This window comes from Oncorhynchus nerka, linkage group LG27 (assembly GCF_034236695.1).
Source record: "Oncorhynchus nerka isolate Pitt River linkage group LG27, Oner_Uvic_2.0, whole genome shotgun sequence".
Lineage (NCBI taxonomy): Eukaryota > Metazoa > Chordata > Actinopteri > Salmoniformes > Salmonidae > Oncorhynchus > Oncorhynchus nerka.
Window position 1 is genome coordinate 90,116,104 of NC_088422.1, and position 15,524 is coordinate 90,131,627.

A 15,524-nucleotide genomic window follows, 5' to 3' on the forward strand; every position below is an offset into this window, starting at 1 on the left:
TCACATGTTTCCCATGCCAATAAAGCCCCATTGAATTGAAGGGAGAGGGGGAGAGAGAGAGAGGGGGAGAGAGGAGAGAGAGAAATAGAGAAATAGAGAGAGAGAGAGAGAGAAGGAGAAATAGAGAGAGGGGGAGCGAGGGTGAGAGAGTGGGAGAGAGGGAGAGAGAGTGAGAGAGAAGGAGAGAAAGAGAGGGAGAGAGGGAGCGAGGGAGAGAGAGGATAGAGAGAAATAGAGACAGAGAGAGAAGGAGAAAGAGAGAGGGGGAGAGAGGAGAGAGAGAAATAGAGAAATAGAGAGAGAGAAGGAGAAATAGAGAGAGGGGGAGAGAGAGGGAGAGAGAGGATAGAGAGAAATAGAGACATAGAGAGAGAAGGAGAAAGAGAGAGGGGAGAGAGAGAAATAGAGAAATAGAGAGAGAGAGAAGGATAAATAGAGAGGGGAGAGAGAGAGGAGAGAGAGTGAGAGAGAAGGAGAGAAAGAGAGGGAGATGGAGAGGGGGATGGAGGGAGAGGGAGAGAGGGAGATGGAGAGGGGGCGGAGGGAGAGGGAGAGAGGGATGGAGAGGGGCGGAGGGAGAGAGGGAGATGGAGAGGGGGCGGAGGGAGAGGGAGCGAGGGAGAGAGGGAGATGGAGAGGGGCGGAGGGAGAGGGAGCGAGGGAGAGAGGGAGATGGAGAGGGGCGGAGGGAGAGGGAGCGAGGAGAGAGGGAGATGGAGAGGGGGCGGAGGGAGAGGGAGAGGGAGATGGAGAGGGGCGGAGAGAGAGGGAGAGGGAGATGGAGAGGGGGACGGAGGGAGAGAGGGAGAGGGAGAGAGGGAGATGGAGAGGGGGACGGAGGGAGAGGGAGAGAGGGAGAGAGGGAGGCGTCTTACTGGGAGAAAACACATCTGTGTATCATCATATCTCGCTACGACACTCTGATTCAAATTGACCGGGCAAGACTAATTTAAATACATTAACTATTCATTAATTAAATAAAAAGGCCAGTTAGCCCCAGGGTCCTTTATAATAAAACACTGGGATGTACAGTTTATGCAAAAAATGTAAGTTCCATGTGTTGGGCTTATTATGCTAATGCTGAATGACAAAATACATGTTCTCCTGCCTCCAAATGGAGATGAGGGAGGATGCTGTCAGACAGTTGTTTCCAGGGTACACAGACTCTCCTATTGCATGTTAGAACATATTGAAATAGGAAAAGTGTGAAAAAGAATGTATTCTCTCACTACTGTAAGTCACTCTGGAGAAGAGTGTCTGCTAAATGACTGAAGTGTAAATGTGAAATAATAATAATATGATGCTATTTGTTTGTCCTATGTCTCATTGCCTGTCATGATAATAACCATGAGTTGTTTTACTGCTGTCTTCAGCTAAAGACCTGGGACCCGACAAGTGTGAAATATGATGGGTGTGGTATTCTGCTTTGTGCATTTGTTATGTTAAACCAATAGTCTGGTATATTCTGAAGAAAACACACAGAGAGAGAGAGAGAGAGAGAGAGAGAGAGAGAGAGAGAGAGAGAGAGAGAGAGAGAGAGAGAGAGAGAGAGAGAGAGAGAGAGAGAGAGAGAGCGAGAGAATTCAATTGAATTCAATTGAAAATTGAGAGAGGAGAGAGAACACATAAACATACCCATATCAATAAAACAGGGAGTCAACACGGTGATTAAGGAGGGGCACAACTATTTTTGGCAGCCCCTCAAAAAATGCGTGAGAGTTCTACGGCAGTGTTTACGTGTCATTTTGCAACGTGGCGCCCATAGTCATCTCGTGTTACAGACAGCCCGTGGACCAATGGCAGCGACACTAACAATGAGTGAGGTTGAACCAGCGCTGAAGCCGAATATGTGAATGGTTGTACGTGAAGTAGGAAGCAACCTCGCTAGGTTGAGCTCTGTGGTGTCCCGTGGTAACCAGCCGGGCATGTTTGAAACGAAAATACGACCTGGGGCGGGCTGTACTTGTCTGAAGTGACCTGTGTAATGTTTTTAAATGCACCTATACTCTACTGCAAGACTTGATGCTTGGATGCCACGTTTCGGCAACATTGTTACGCTCCTCAAAGTAAGAAAGTAGCCAGCTTGCGCTGTTGTTTTATTTCGCCTCAGTAGACTTGTAACAAACTGGCTACATTTATAGCAGCGGGCTAAATACGGCTTGCTACTTAGCTCACGTAGCTTCACTCCGCAACAGCTGATCTGTCCTCAAACATCCTACTGATGGACGCGTACGGCTACGTGTGCGTTCTGCTCCTCTGCTCTTGTGTCGTGCTCGGTAAACCAACGCTAAGAAAAGAACGCGTCCACCACGACCCGTTAGAACTAATTAAACAAGCCAACGAAGACAACCAGAGCTTCCAATTCGATCATGAGGCCTTTCTGGGAAAGGAGGACGCTACTACTTTCGACCAGCTTACCCCGGAGGAGAGCAAAGACAGGCTTGGGTAAGGTTCCCCTGCAAACACTAGAGATACATGTGATAAAATGCAGGGTCACTAAAGTGCAAAACTAGTTGAAAGACGACAGTTTATTCGGTTCTCCTCAGTTCCATTATTCTCTGATAACGTTCCACTGGATGTCATAAGGTGAAAGCACCAATTTGTAAGTCGCTCTGGATAAGAGCGTCTGCTAAATGACTTAAATGTAAATGTAAATGATAACTCTTCACGTTGGTGTCTTTGAGTCGCGAGGGTCTCTATCTGGACAGCAAGCGGTGGTGACGCAACCAGCCTCTGGTGCGTAATGTGGGCTATTGTCGCATGTCTCCACAGTTAAAGGCCGCCTTAGTGGGTCACAATAGTCGCATATTCCTGTTAATGTATTTCGTGGTATCTTGGCTTTGGGTTATTAAAAATTCACAACTCGCCCAAGTGGTGCCTGAGACGTTTGCATGCCAGCAGACCCGCATGATATAACGGTACATTATTACGCTTTTAAATGTAGAGCGAGTGCTATTCGCTCGCACACATTCCCCGGTCATATTATAATTGCAGAGTGTAGTTCTTAATTATGGATAATGCATTAAAGAAGCAAGAGGAGGTTTTGTGGTGTTGAGAGAGTTGGATAAAAGTTGAGAACCACGAGCAGAATCTTGTTAGCTGGTTTTAAATGTGTGTTGGAACCCATGGAACGTGTCAACGGCGGTGTGTTATTTCATAGAGAGACCTGTCTAGCTTCCTGTAGTTCTGTTTCATCTCTGCCACTGTTAAAATAACATGTTGGCTCTATGTTACACACGTTGGCTGAAATGGGCATAGGTTGTGTTGGCCCTTCTCCCTGAGAATTCCCTTTCCTGAATCGCATTGAGTGGGAGGACCCTCTTAACATCACAACGTGGCAACCAAGATGGATATAAATAAGCTTACCCTCGTTGGTGGAAAACTAACTTCCTAAATATAACACACTCAATATTATTTTGGCACAAGTTCCTCCCAAAGCAAACATGTAACTCAATAGTTTTTTATTCTCTCATTGCTGGCTGGCATCATTTATAAACTGATAGTGTTGTTTTGCTAGAATGACTGCTTACTTATGCCCCTGAAGACATCAACTCATGTCTCGGTTACATTTTCTAAAGGAAATATATGGTCCATTATATTTAACTGCATCTATGTATGGCTGTGCATTCTAATGAAAGGAAATGAACGATATACTATAGTAGTGTTTGTGTGCGCTCTGTATCCCACAGTAAGATAGTGGACCGGATCGACGGTGATGGAGATGGCTATGTCACCATCACTGAACTGAAGGCCTGGATCAAGCGGGTGCAGAAGCGTTACGTCTACGAGAACGTGGCCAAGGTGTGGACGGATTACGACCTCAACAAAGACAACAAGATCTCGTGGGATGAGTACAAGCAGGCTACCTATGGCTACTACCTGTGTAAGATATGATATGACCTGCTTATGACATGTTCTCTCAGATATGATATGACCTGCTTATGACATGTTCTATCAGATATGACCTGCTTATGACATGTTCTGTCAGATATGATATGACCTGCTTATGACATGTTATGTAGCTGTTTTGACTGAAGATTCAATCAAATCCTCACCTCTCTCCTCTCTGGTTGTCTGACCCATGGCCCCTCTCTCCTCTCTGGTTGTCTAACCCATGGCCCCTCTCTGGTCTCTCTCCCTGCCTGTGCCATTAAACCCCTACAACTCATCCAGAACGCCGCAGCCCGTCTGGTGTTCAACCTTCCCAAGTTCTCTCACGTCACCCCGCTCCTCCGCTCTCTCCACTGGCTTCCAGTTGAAGCTCGCATCCGCTACAAGACCATGGTGCTTGCTTGCCTACGAGCTGTGAGGGGAACGGCACCTCAGTACCTCCAGGCTCTGATCCAGGCCCCGCCTCCCTACACTGAGGAAGTTTCCCTCCAAACAAGGGCTCTCCCTGGTTCATCCCACCTCTGGTTGTCTCACCCCCCCTTAAAATATTTAGACCTCCCTACCACTGAGGAAGTACAGTTGTAAATGGTTGTCCCAATGGCCCCTCAGTCAAAACTGGTTGTCTGCCCTGGCCCCCAATGGTGGAACAAACTCCCTCTCTGGTTGTCTAACCCATGGCCCAATCTCCACCTTCCGGTTGACACCCATGGCCCCCCCACCTCTTTCAGGAATACCCCTCTCTCTCTAGGTTGTCTAAAGTAATCTCCTTTCTTCTGACCCACCCCCTTAAAATATTTAGATGCCCTATTGTCTGGTGTCTGCTGTTCCACTGGTTGTCTTAAGGTGGCCCCTCTCTCTCTTCTGGTTGTCTGGTTAAGACCCATGGCCCCTGCTCTCTGGTTGTCATAAATGTAAATGTAAATGGTTGTCTAACCAATGGCCCCTCTCTCCTCTCTGGTTGTCTGACCCATGGCCCCTCTCTCTCCTCTCTGGTTGTCTGACCCATGGCCCCTCTCTCCTCTCTGGTTGTCTGACCCATGGCCCCTCTCTGGTTGTCTGACCCATGGCCCCTCTCTGGTTGTCTGACTCATTGCCCCTCTCTGGTTGTCTGACTCATGGCCCCTCTCTGGTTGTCTGACTCATGGCCCCTCTCTGGTTGTCTGACCCATGGCCCCTCTCTGGTTGTCTGACCCATGGCCCCTCTCTCCTCTCTGGTTGTCTGACCCATGGCCCCTCTCTCCTCTCTGGTTGTCCGACCCATGGCCCCTCTCTCCTCTCTGGTTGTCTGACCCATGGCCCCTCTCTCTCCTCTCTGGTTGTCTGACCCATGGCCCCTCTCTCCTCTCTGGTTGTCTGACCCATGGCCCCTCTCTCTTTTCTGGTTGTCTGACCCATGGCCCCTCTCTCTTCTCTGGTTGTCTGACCCATGGCCCCTCTCTCTTCTCTGGTTGTCTGACCCATGGCCCCTCTCTCTCCTCTCTGGTTGTCTGACCCATGGCCCCTCTCTCCTCTCTGGTTGTCCGACCCATGGCCCCTCTCTCTTCTCTGGTTGTCTGACTCATGGCCCCTCTCTGGTTGTCTGACCCATGGCCCCTCTCTGGTTGTCTGACTCATGGCCCCTCTCTCCTCTCTGGTTGTCTGACCCATGGCCCCTCTCTCTTCTCTGGTTGTCTGACCCATGGCCCCTCTCTCTCCTCTCTGGTTGTCTGACCTATGGCCCCTCTCTCTCTCTGGTTGTCTGACCCATGGCCCCTCTCTCTCTCTGGTTGTCTGACCCATGGCCCCTCTCTCTCTCTCTGGTTGTCTGACCCATGGCCCCTCTCTCTCTCTCTCTGGTTGTCTGACCCATGGCCCCTCTCTCCTCTCTGGTTGTCTGACCCATGGCCCCTCTCTCTCCTCTCTGGTTGTCTGACCCATGGCCCTCTCTCTCCTCTCTGGTTGTCTGACCCATGGCCCCTCTCTCCTCTCTGGTTGTCTGACCCATGGCCCCTCTCCCATCCCTCTCTGGTTGTCTCTGGCCCCTCTCTCCCTCTCTGGTTGTCTGACCCATGGCCCCTCTCTCTCCTCTCTGGTTGTCTGACCCATGGCCCCTCTCTCTCCTCTCTGGTTGTCTGACCCATGGCCCCTCTCTCTCCTCTCTGGTTGTCTGACCCATGGCCCCTCTCTCTCCTCTCTGGTTGTCTGACCCATGGCCCCTCTCTCTCCTCTCTGGTTGTCTGACCCATGGCCCCTCTCTCTCCTCTCTGGTTGTCTGACCCATGGCCCCTCTCTCTCCTCTCTGGTTGTCTGACCCATGGCCTCTCTGGTTGTCTGACCCGTGGCCCCTCTCGCCTCTCTGGTTGTCTGACAGCTAACAATATCACACCTTCCATTCAAATTCATGACCTACCTAGTTATTTAAGACAGCATCTCTACTTCAGTTGTTTGAACACCAACCACTTGTTTGTCTTTCCTCCAAGCTAACCCAGAGGAGTTTGAAGAGGCCACAGACCAGTTCAGCTTCAAGAAGATGCTGCCCAGGGACGAGAGGAGATTTCAAACCGCTGATCTGGATGGAGATCTGGCAGCTGATAGAGAAGAGTTCACCTCCTTCCTCCACCCAGAGGAGTTTGACCACATGAAGGACATCGTGGTCCTGGTTAGTGTTCCAAATCTGCACTGAAATGTCTAGTGTTGGCCTGGATGACCAGCCTGTTTCTGCTCCCTTAGCAGAAATGAGTTGGCTAATGCAGAAACTCTCACATGGGTTGTGGTAGTGTATCAGTAGATGGAGAAACCGCAAACTCCACAGCAGCCTAGAAAACTGATTTGAGAACCTCTGAACTTGTTATGGGATTAAGTTTAAACAAAACGTAGTAAATCAGGGCTGTATTTGAGAAGCAGCTTTAAACCCTGAGTTCTGTGAAAAGTTCCCAGTTGTATTGAAAACTCCTCATCGTACTCAATAGATGAGTTGACTGGCTTTCTGAAAATGTTTTGTAGTTCTTGGAACAGATGAGAGTTTCTGTGAAATGTGTTTCTGTCTGATGTCCCACTAGGAGTGCTCTGCATTCAGATCCCGCTCTCTAATGACACATAACTCAGCCTGGAAATTCTGTGTAGATGTTTTGGAACAGGTCTAGTGGGACAAACCGACCCATGCCACTTAAATATAAAACTGACAGCGCTGAACAGTCGCGTGGCAAACATGGAGAAACTAATGCACTCGGCTTCTGTCTTCATGAAAACTGTAATACCCATTTGACAGGGTTAATTATTGATGGTTCATTTTTCAGAACTGTTTCTGGGTTGCCTCTTGGTCAGTGTCTTCATTGATTGTGGTGATCACACCTTGTGGTTGTAGTCAATAGGGGCAGTCTTTCCAAGTCAGACCCAAGCCATGACGTTAGGTCACATCCATGTTGTTATTATTGGGTAATATGACGTGCCTACTCCCTACCATAGTAGGCCCATAACCCCTATACCACTCTAGTGTTGTAGATGAGATGAACCCCTATACTACTGGTGTTGTAGAGGAGATGAACCCCTATACTACTGGTGTTGTAGAGGAGGTGAACCCCTATACTACTGGTGTTGTAGAGGAGGTGAACCCCTATACTACTGGTGTTGTAGAGGAGGTGAACCCCTATACTACTGGTGTTGTAGAGGAGGTGAACCCCTATACTACTGGTGTTGTAGAGGAGGTGAACCCCTATACTACTGGTGTTGTAGAGGAGGTGAGGTGAACCCCTATACTACTGGTGTTGTAGAGGAGGTGAACCCCTATACTACTGGTGTTGTAGAGGAGGTGAACCCCTATACTACTGGTGTTGTAGAGGAGGTGAACCCCTATACTACTGGTGTTGTAGAGGAGGTGAACCCCTATACTACTGGTGTTGTAGAGGAGGTGAACCCCTATACTACTGGTGTTGTAGAGGAGGTGAACCCCTATACTACTGGTGTTGTAGAGGAGGTGAACCCCTATACTACTGGTGTTGTAGAGGAGGTGAACCCCTATACTACTGGTGTTGTAGAGGAGGTGAACCCCTATACTACTGGTGTTGTAGAGGAGGTGAACCCCTATACTACTGGTGTTGTAGAGGAGGTGAACCCCTATACTACTGGTGTTGTAGAGGAGGTGAACCCCTATACCACTCTAGTGTTGTAGAGGAGGTGAACCCCTATACTACTGGTGTTGTAGAGGAGATGAACCCCTATACTACTGGTGTTGTAGAGGAGATGAACCCCTATACTACTGGTGTTGTAGAGGAGATGAACCCCTATACTACTGGTGTTGTAGAGGAGATGAACCCTTATACTACTCTAGTGGTGTAGAGGAGATGAACCCCTATACTACTCTAGTGTTGTAGAGGAGATTAACCCCTATACTACTGGTGTTGTAGAGGAGATGAACCCCTATACTACTGGTGTTGTAGAGGAGATGAACCCCTATACTACTGGTGTTGTAGAGGAGGTGAACCCCTATACCACTCTAGTGTTGTAGAGGAGGTGAACCCCTATACCACTCTAGTGTTGTAGAGGAGGTGAACCCCTATACTACTGGTGTTGTAGAGGAGGTGAACCCCTATACTACTGGTGTTGTAGAGGAGGTGAACCCCTATACTACTGGTGGTGTAGAGGAGATGAACCCCTATACTACTGGTGTTGTAGAGGAGATGAACCCCTATACTACTCTAGTGTTGTAGAGGAGATGAACCCCTAAACTACTGGTGTTGTAGAGGAGATGAACCCCTATACCACTCTAGTGTTGTAGAGGAGATGAACCCCTATACTACTGGTGTTGTAGAGGAGATGAACCCCTATACTACTCTAGTGGTCTAGAGGAGGTGAACCCCTATACTACTGGTGTTGTAGAGGAGATGAACCCCTATACTACTGGTGGTGTAGAGGAGATGAACCCCTATACTACTGGTGTTGTAGAGGAGATTAACCCCTATACTACTGGTGTTGTAGAGGAGATTAACCCCTATACTACTGGTGTTGTAGAGGAGATGAACCCCTATACTACTGGTGTTGTAGAGGAGATGAACCCCTATACTACTGATGTTGTAGAGGAGGTGAACCCCTATACTACTGGTGTTGTAGAGGAGATGAACCCCTATACTACTGGTGTTGTAGAGGAGATGAACCCTTATACTACTCTAGTGGTGTAGAGGAGATGAACCCCTATACTGCTGGTGTTGTAGATGAGATGAACCCCTATACTACTGGTGTTGTAGAGGAGGTGAACCCCTATACTACTGGTGTTGTAGAGGAGATGAACCCCTATACTACTGGTGGTGTAGAGGAGATGAACCCCTATACTACTCTAGTGTTGTAGAGGAGATGAACCCCTATACTACTGGTGTTGTAGAGGAGATGAACCCCTATACCACTCTAGTGTTGTAGAGGAGATGAACCCCTATACTACTGGTGTTGTAGAGGAGATGAACCCCTATACCACTCTAGTGTTGTAGAGGAGATGAACCCCTATACTACTGGTGTTGTAGAGGAGATGAACCCCTATACTACTGGTGTTGTAGAGGAGATGAACCCCTATACTACCGGTGTTGTAGAGGTGATATCCTAGATGAGTCCTGCTATGGAGAGGAGATGAACCCCTATACTACTGGTGTTGTAGAGGAGATGAACCCCTATACTGCTGGTGTTGTAGAGGAGATGAACCCCTATACTACTGGTTTTGTAGAGGAGATGAACCCCTATACTACTGGTGTTGTAGAGGAGATGAACCCCTATACTACTGGTGTTGTAGAGGAGATGAACCCTTATACTACTCTAGTGGTGTAGAGGAGATGAACCCCTATACTACTCTAGTGTTGTAGAGGAGATTAACCCCTATACTACTGGTGTTGTAGAGGAGATGAACCCCTATACTACTGGTGTTGTAGAGGAGATGAACCCCTATACTACTGGTGTTGTAGAGGAGGTGAACCCCTATACCACTCTAGTGTTGTAGAGGAGGTGAACCCCTATACCACTCTAGTGTTGTAGAGGAGATGAACCCCTATACTACTGATGTTGTAGAGGAGGTGAACCCCTATACTACTGGTGTTGTAGAGGAGGTGAACCCCTATACTACTGGTGGTGTAGAGGAGATGAACCCCTATACTACTGGTGTTGTAGAGGAGATGAACCCCTATACTACTCTAGTGTTGTAGAGGAGATGAACCCCTATACTACTGGTGTTGTAGAGGAGATGAACCCCTATACTACTCTAGTGGTCTAGAGGAGGTGAACCCCTATACTACTGGTGTTGTAGAGGAGATGAACCCCTATACTACTGGTGGTGTAGAGGAGATGAACCCCTATACTACTGGTGTTGTAGAGGAGATTAACCCCTATACTACTGGTGTTGTAGAGGAGATTAACCCCTATACTACTGGTGTTGTAGAGGAGATGAACCCCTATACTACTGGTGTTGTAGAGGGGATGAACCCCTATACTACTGATGTTGTAGAGGAGGTGAACCCCTATACTACTGGTGTTGTAGAGGAGATGAACCCCTATACTACTGGTGTTGTAGAGGAGATGAACCCTTATACTACTCTAGTGGTGTAGAGGAGATGAACCCCTATACTGCTGGTGTTGTAGATGAGATGAACCCCTATACTACTGGTGTTGTAGAGGAGGTGAACCCCTATACTACTGGTGTTGTAGAGGAGATGAACCCCTATACTACTGGTGTTGTAGAGGAGATGAACCCCTATACTACTGGTGGTGTAGAGGAGATGAACCCCTATACTACTCTAGTGTTGTAGAGGAGATGAACCCCTATACTACTGGTGTTGTAGAGGAGATGAACCCCTATACCACTCTAGTGTTGTAGAGGAGATGAACCCCTATACTACTGGTGTTGTAGAGGAGATGAACCCCTATACCACTCTAGTGTTGTAGAGGAGATGAACCCTATACTACTGGTGTTGTAGAGGAGATGAACCCCTATACTACTGGTGTTGTAGAGGAGATGAACCCCTATACTACCGGTGTTGTAGAGGTGATATCCTAGATGAGTCTTGCTATGGAGAGGAGATGAACCCCTATACTACTGGTGTTGTAGAGGAGATGAACCACTATACTGCTGGTGTTGTAGAGGAGATGAACCCCTATACTACTGGTTTTGTAGAGGAGATGAACCCCTATACTACCGGTGTTGTAGAGGAGATGAACCCCTATACTACTGGTGTTGTAGAGGAGATGAACCCCTATACTACTGGTGTTGTAGAGGAGATGAACCCTATACTACTGGTGTTGTAGAGGAGATGAACCCCTATACTACTGGTGTTGTAGAGAGATGAACCCCTATACTACTGGTGTTGTAGAGGAGATGAACCCCTATACTACTGGTGTTGTAGAGGAGATGAACCCCTATACTACTGGTGTTGTAGAGGAGATGAACCCCTATACTACTGGTGTTGTAGAGGAGATGAACCCCTATACTACCGGTGTTGTAGAGGAGATGAACCCCTATACTACCGGTGTTGTAGAGGAGATGAACCCCTATACTACTGGTGTTGTAGAGGTGATATCCTAGATGAGTCCTACTATGGAGAGGAGATGAACCTCTATACTACCGGTGTTGTAGAGGAGATGAACCTCTATACTACTGGTGTTGTAGAGATGATATCCTAGATGAGTCCTGCTATGGAGAGGAGATGAACCTCTATACTACTGGTGTTGTAGAGGTGATATCCTAGATGAGTCCTGCTATGGAGAGGAGATGAACCTCTATACTACTGGTGTTGTAGAGGAGATTAACCTCTATACTACTGGTGTTGTAGAGATGATATCCTAGATGAGTCCTGCTATGGAGAGGAGATGAACCTCTATACTACTGGTAGTGTAGAGATGATATCCTAGATGAGTCCTGCTATGGAGAGGAGATGAACCCCTATACTACTGGTGGTGTAGAGGAGATGAACCCCTATACTACTGGTGTTGTAGAGGAGATTAACCCCTATACTACTGGTGTTGTAGAGGAGATTAACCCCTATACTACTGGTGTTGTAGAGGAGATGAACCCCTATACTACTGGTGTTGTAGAGGAGATGAACCCCTATACTACTGATGTTGTAGAGGAGGTGAACCCCTATACTACTGGTGTTGTAGAGGAGATGAACCCCTATACTACTGGTGTTGTAGAGGAGATGAACCCTTATACTACTCTAGTGGTGTAGAGGAGATGAACCCCTATACTGCTGGTGTTGTAGATGAGATGAACCCCTATACTACTGGTGTTGTAGAGGAGGTGAACCCCTATACTACTGGTGTTGTAGAGGAGATGAACCCCTATACTACTGGTGGTGTAGAGGAGATGAACCCCTATACTACTCTAGTGTTGTAGAGGAGATGAACCCCTATACTACTGGTGTTGTAGAGGAGATGAACCCCTATACCACTCTAGTGTTGTAGAGGAGATGAACCCCTATACTACTGGTGTTGTAGAGGAGATGAACCCCTATACCACTCTAGTGTTGTAGAGGAGATGAACCCCTATACTACTGGTGTTGTAGAGAGATGAACCCCTATACTACTGGTGTTGTAGAGGAGATGAACCCCTATACTACCGGTGTTGTAGAGGTGATATCCTAGATGAGTCCTGCTATGGAGAGGAGATGAACCCTATACTACTGGTGTTGTAGAGGAGATGAACCCCTATACTGCTGGTGTTGTAGAGGAGATGAACCCCTATACTACTGGTTTTGTAGAGGAGATGAACCCTATACTACTGGTGTTGTAGAGGAGATGAACCCCTATACTACTGGTGTTGTAGAGGAGATGAACCCTATACTACTCTAGTGGTGTAGAGGAGATGAACCCTATACTACTCTAGTGTTGTAGAGGAGATTAACCCCTATACTACTGGTGTTGTAGAGGAGATGAACCCCTATACTACTGGTGTTGTAGAGGAGATGAACCCCTATACTACTGGTGTTGTAGAGGAGGTGAACCCCTACCACTCTAGTGTTGTAGAGGAGGTGAACCCCTATACCACTCTAGTGTTGTAGAGGAGATGAACCCTATACTACTGATGTTGTAGAGGAGGTGAACCCCTATACTACTGGTGTTGTAGAGGAGGTGAACCCCTATACTACTGGTGGTGTAGAGGAGATGAACCCCTATACTACTGGTGTTGTAGAGGAGATGAACCCCTATACTACTCTAGTGTTGTAGAGGAGATGAACCCCTATACTACTGGTGTTGTAGAGGAGATGAACCCCTATACTACTCTAGTGGTCTAGAGGAGGTGAACCCCTATACTACTGGTGTTGTAGAGGAGATGAACCCCTATACTACTGGTGGTGTAGAGGAGATGAACCCTATACTACTGGTGTTGTAGAGGAGATGAACCCCTATACTACTGGTGTTGTAGAGGAGATTAACCCCTATACTACTGGTGTTGTAGAGGAGATGAACCCTATACTACTGGTGTTGTAGAGGGATGAACCCCTATACTACTGATGTTGTAGAGGAGATGAACCCCTATACTACTGGTGTTGTAGAGGAGATGAACCCCTATACTACTGGTGTTGTAGAGGAGATGAACCCTTATACTACTCTAGTGGTGTAGAGGAGATGAACCCCTATACTGCTGGTGTTGTAGATGAGATGAACCCCTATACTACTGGTGTTGTAGAGGAGGTGAACCCCTATACTACTGGTGTTGTAGAGGAGATGAACCCCTATACTACTGGTGTTGTAGAGGAGATGAACCCCTATACTACTGGTGGTGTAGAGGAGATGAACCCCTATACTACTCTAGTGTTGTAGAGGAGATGAACCCCTATACTACTGGTGTTGTAGAGGAGATGAACCCCTATACCACTCTAGTGTTGTAGAGGAGATGAACCCCTATACTACTGGTGTTGTAGAGGAGATGAACCCCTATACCACTCTAGTGTTGTAGAGGAGATGAACCCCTATACTACTGGTGTTGTAGAGGAGATGAACCCCTATACTACTGGTGTTGTAGAGGAGATGAACCCCTATACTACCGGTGTTGTAGAGGTGATATCCTAGATGAGTCTTGCTATGGAGAGGAGATGAACCCCTATACTACTGGTGTTGTAGAGGAGATGAACCACTATACTGCTGGTGTTGTAGAGGAGATGAACCCCTATACTACTGGTTTTGTAGAGGAGATGAACCCCTATACTACCGGTGTTGTAGAGGAGATGAACCCCTATACTACTGGTGTTGTAGAGGAGATGAACCCCTATACTACTGGTGTTGTAGAGGAGATGAACCCTTATACTACTGGTGTTGTAGAGGAGATGAACCCCTATACTACTGGTGTTGTAGAGGAGATGAACCCCTATACTACTGGTGTTGTAGAGGAGATGAACCCCTATACTACTGGTGTTGTAGAGGAGATGAACCCCTATACTACTGGTGTTGTAGAGGAGATGAACCCCTATACTACTGGTGTTGTAGAGTAGATGAACCCCTATACTACCGGTGTTGTAGAGGAGATGAACCCCTATACTACCGGTGTTGTAGAGGAGATGAACCCCTATACTACTGGTGTTGTAGAGGTGATATCCTAGATGAGTCCTACTATGGAGAGGAGATGAACCTCTATACTACCGGTGTTGTAGAGGAGATGAACCTCTATACTACTGGTGTTGTAGAGATGATATCCTAGATGAGTCCTGCTATGGAGAGGAGATGAACCTCTATACTACTGGTGTTGTAGAGGTGATATCCTAGATGAGTCCTGCTATGGAGAGGAGATGAACCTCTATACTACTGGTGTTGTAGAGGAGATGAACCTCTATACTACTGGTGTTGTAGAGATGATATCCTAGATGAGTCCTGCTATGGAGAGGAGATGAACCTCTATACTACTGGTAGTGTAGAGATGATATCCTAGATGAGTCCTGCTATGGAGAGGAGATGAACCTCTATACTACCGGTGTTGTAGAGGAGATGAACCCCTATACTACAGGTGTTGTAGAGATGATATCCTAGATGAGTCCTGCTATGGAGAGGAGATGAACCTCTATACTACTGGTGTTGTAGAGGAGATGAACCTCTATACTACCGGTGTTGTAGAGATGATATCCTAGATGAGTCCTGCTATGGAGAGGAGATGAACCTCTATACTACTGGTGTTGTAGAGGAGATGAACCTCTATACTACCGGTGTTGTAGAGGTGATATCCTAGATGAGTCCTGCTATGGAGAGGAGATGAACCTCTATACTACTGGTAGTGTAGAGATGATATCCTAGATGAGTCCTGCTATGGAGAGGAGATGAACCTCTATACTACCGGTGTTGTAGAGGAGATGAACCTCTATACTACCGGTGTTGTAGAGATGATATCCTAAATGAGTCCTGCTATGGAGAGGAGATGAACCTCTATACTACTGGTGTTGTAGAGGAGATGAACCTCTATACTACCGGTGTTGTAGAGGTGATATCCTAGATGAGTCCTGCTATGGAGAGGAGATGAACCTCTATACTACCGGTGTTGTAGAGGAGATGAACCCCTATGCTACTGGTGTTGTAGAGATGATATCCTAGATGAGTCCTGCTATGGAGAGGAGATGAACCTCTATACTACCGGTGTTGTAGAGGAGATGAACCCCTATACTACTGGTGTTGTAGAGATGATATCCTAGATGAGTCCTGCT

General features: G+C 47.2%; 1 protein-coding gene across 2 annotated transcripts in view; it reads left to right on the forward strand.

Moving 5' to 3' along the window:
- Nucleotides 1–15,524, forward strand: part of rcn1 (reticulocalbin 1, EF-hand calcium binding domain) — a 47,767-nt gene that overhangs the window by 21,469 nt on the left and 10,774 nt on the right. The window contains exons 1-3 of one of the 2 annotated variants that reach the window (XM_065012277.1): nt 1,854–2,445; nt 3,690–3,883; nt 6,351–6,529. In XM_065012277.1, the coding sequence (XP_064868349.1) occupies nt 2,222–2,445; nt 3,690–3,883; nt 6,351–6,529 (597 nt within the window). In that variant the 5' untranslated portion in view covers nt 1,854–2,221. Of the gene's footprint in view, nt 1–1,853; nt 2,446–3,689; nt 3,884–6,350; nt 6,530–15,524 lie in introns of those variants that run through there. The other variant, XM_065012276.1, reaches the window with a different exon arrangement.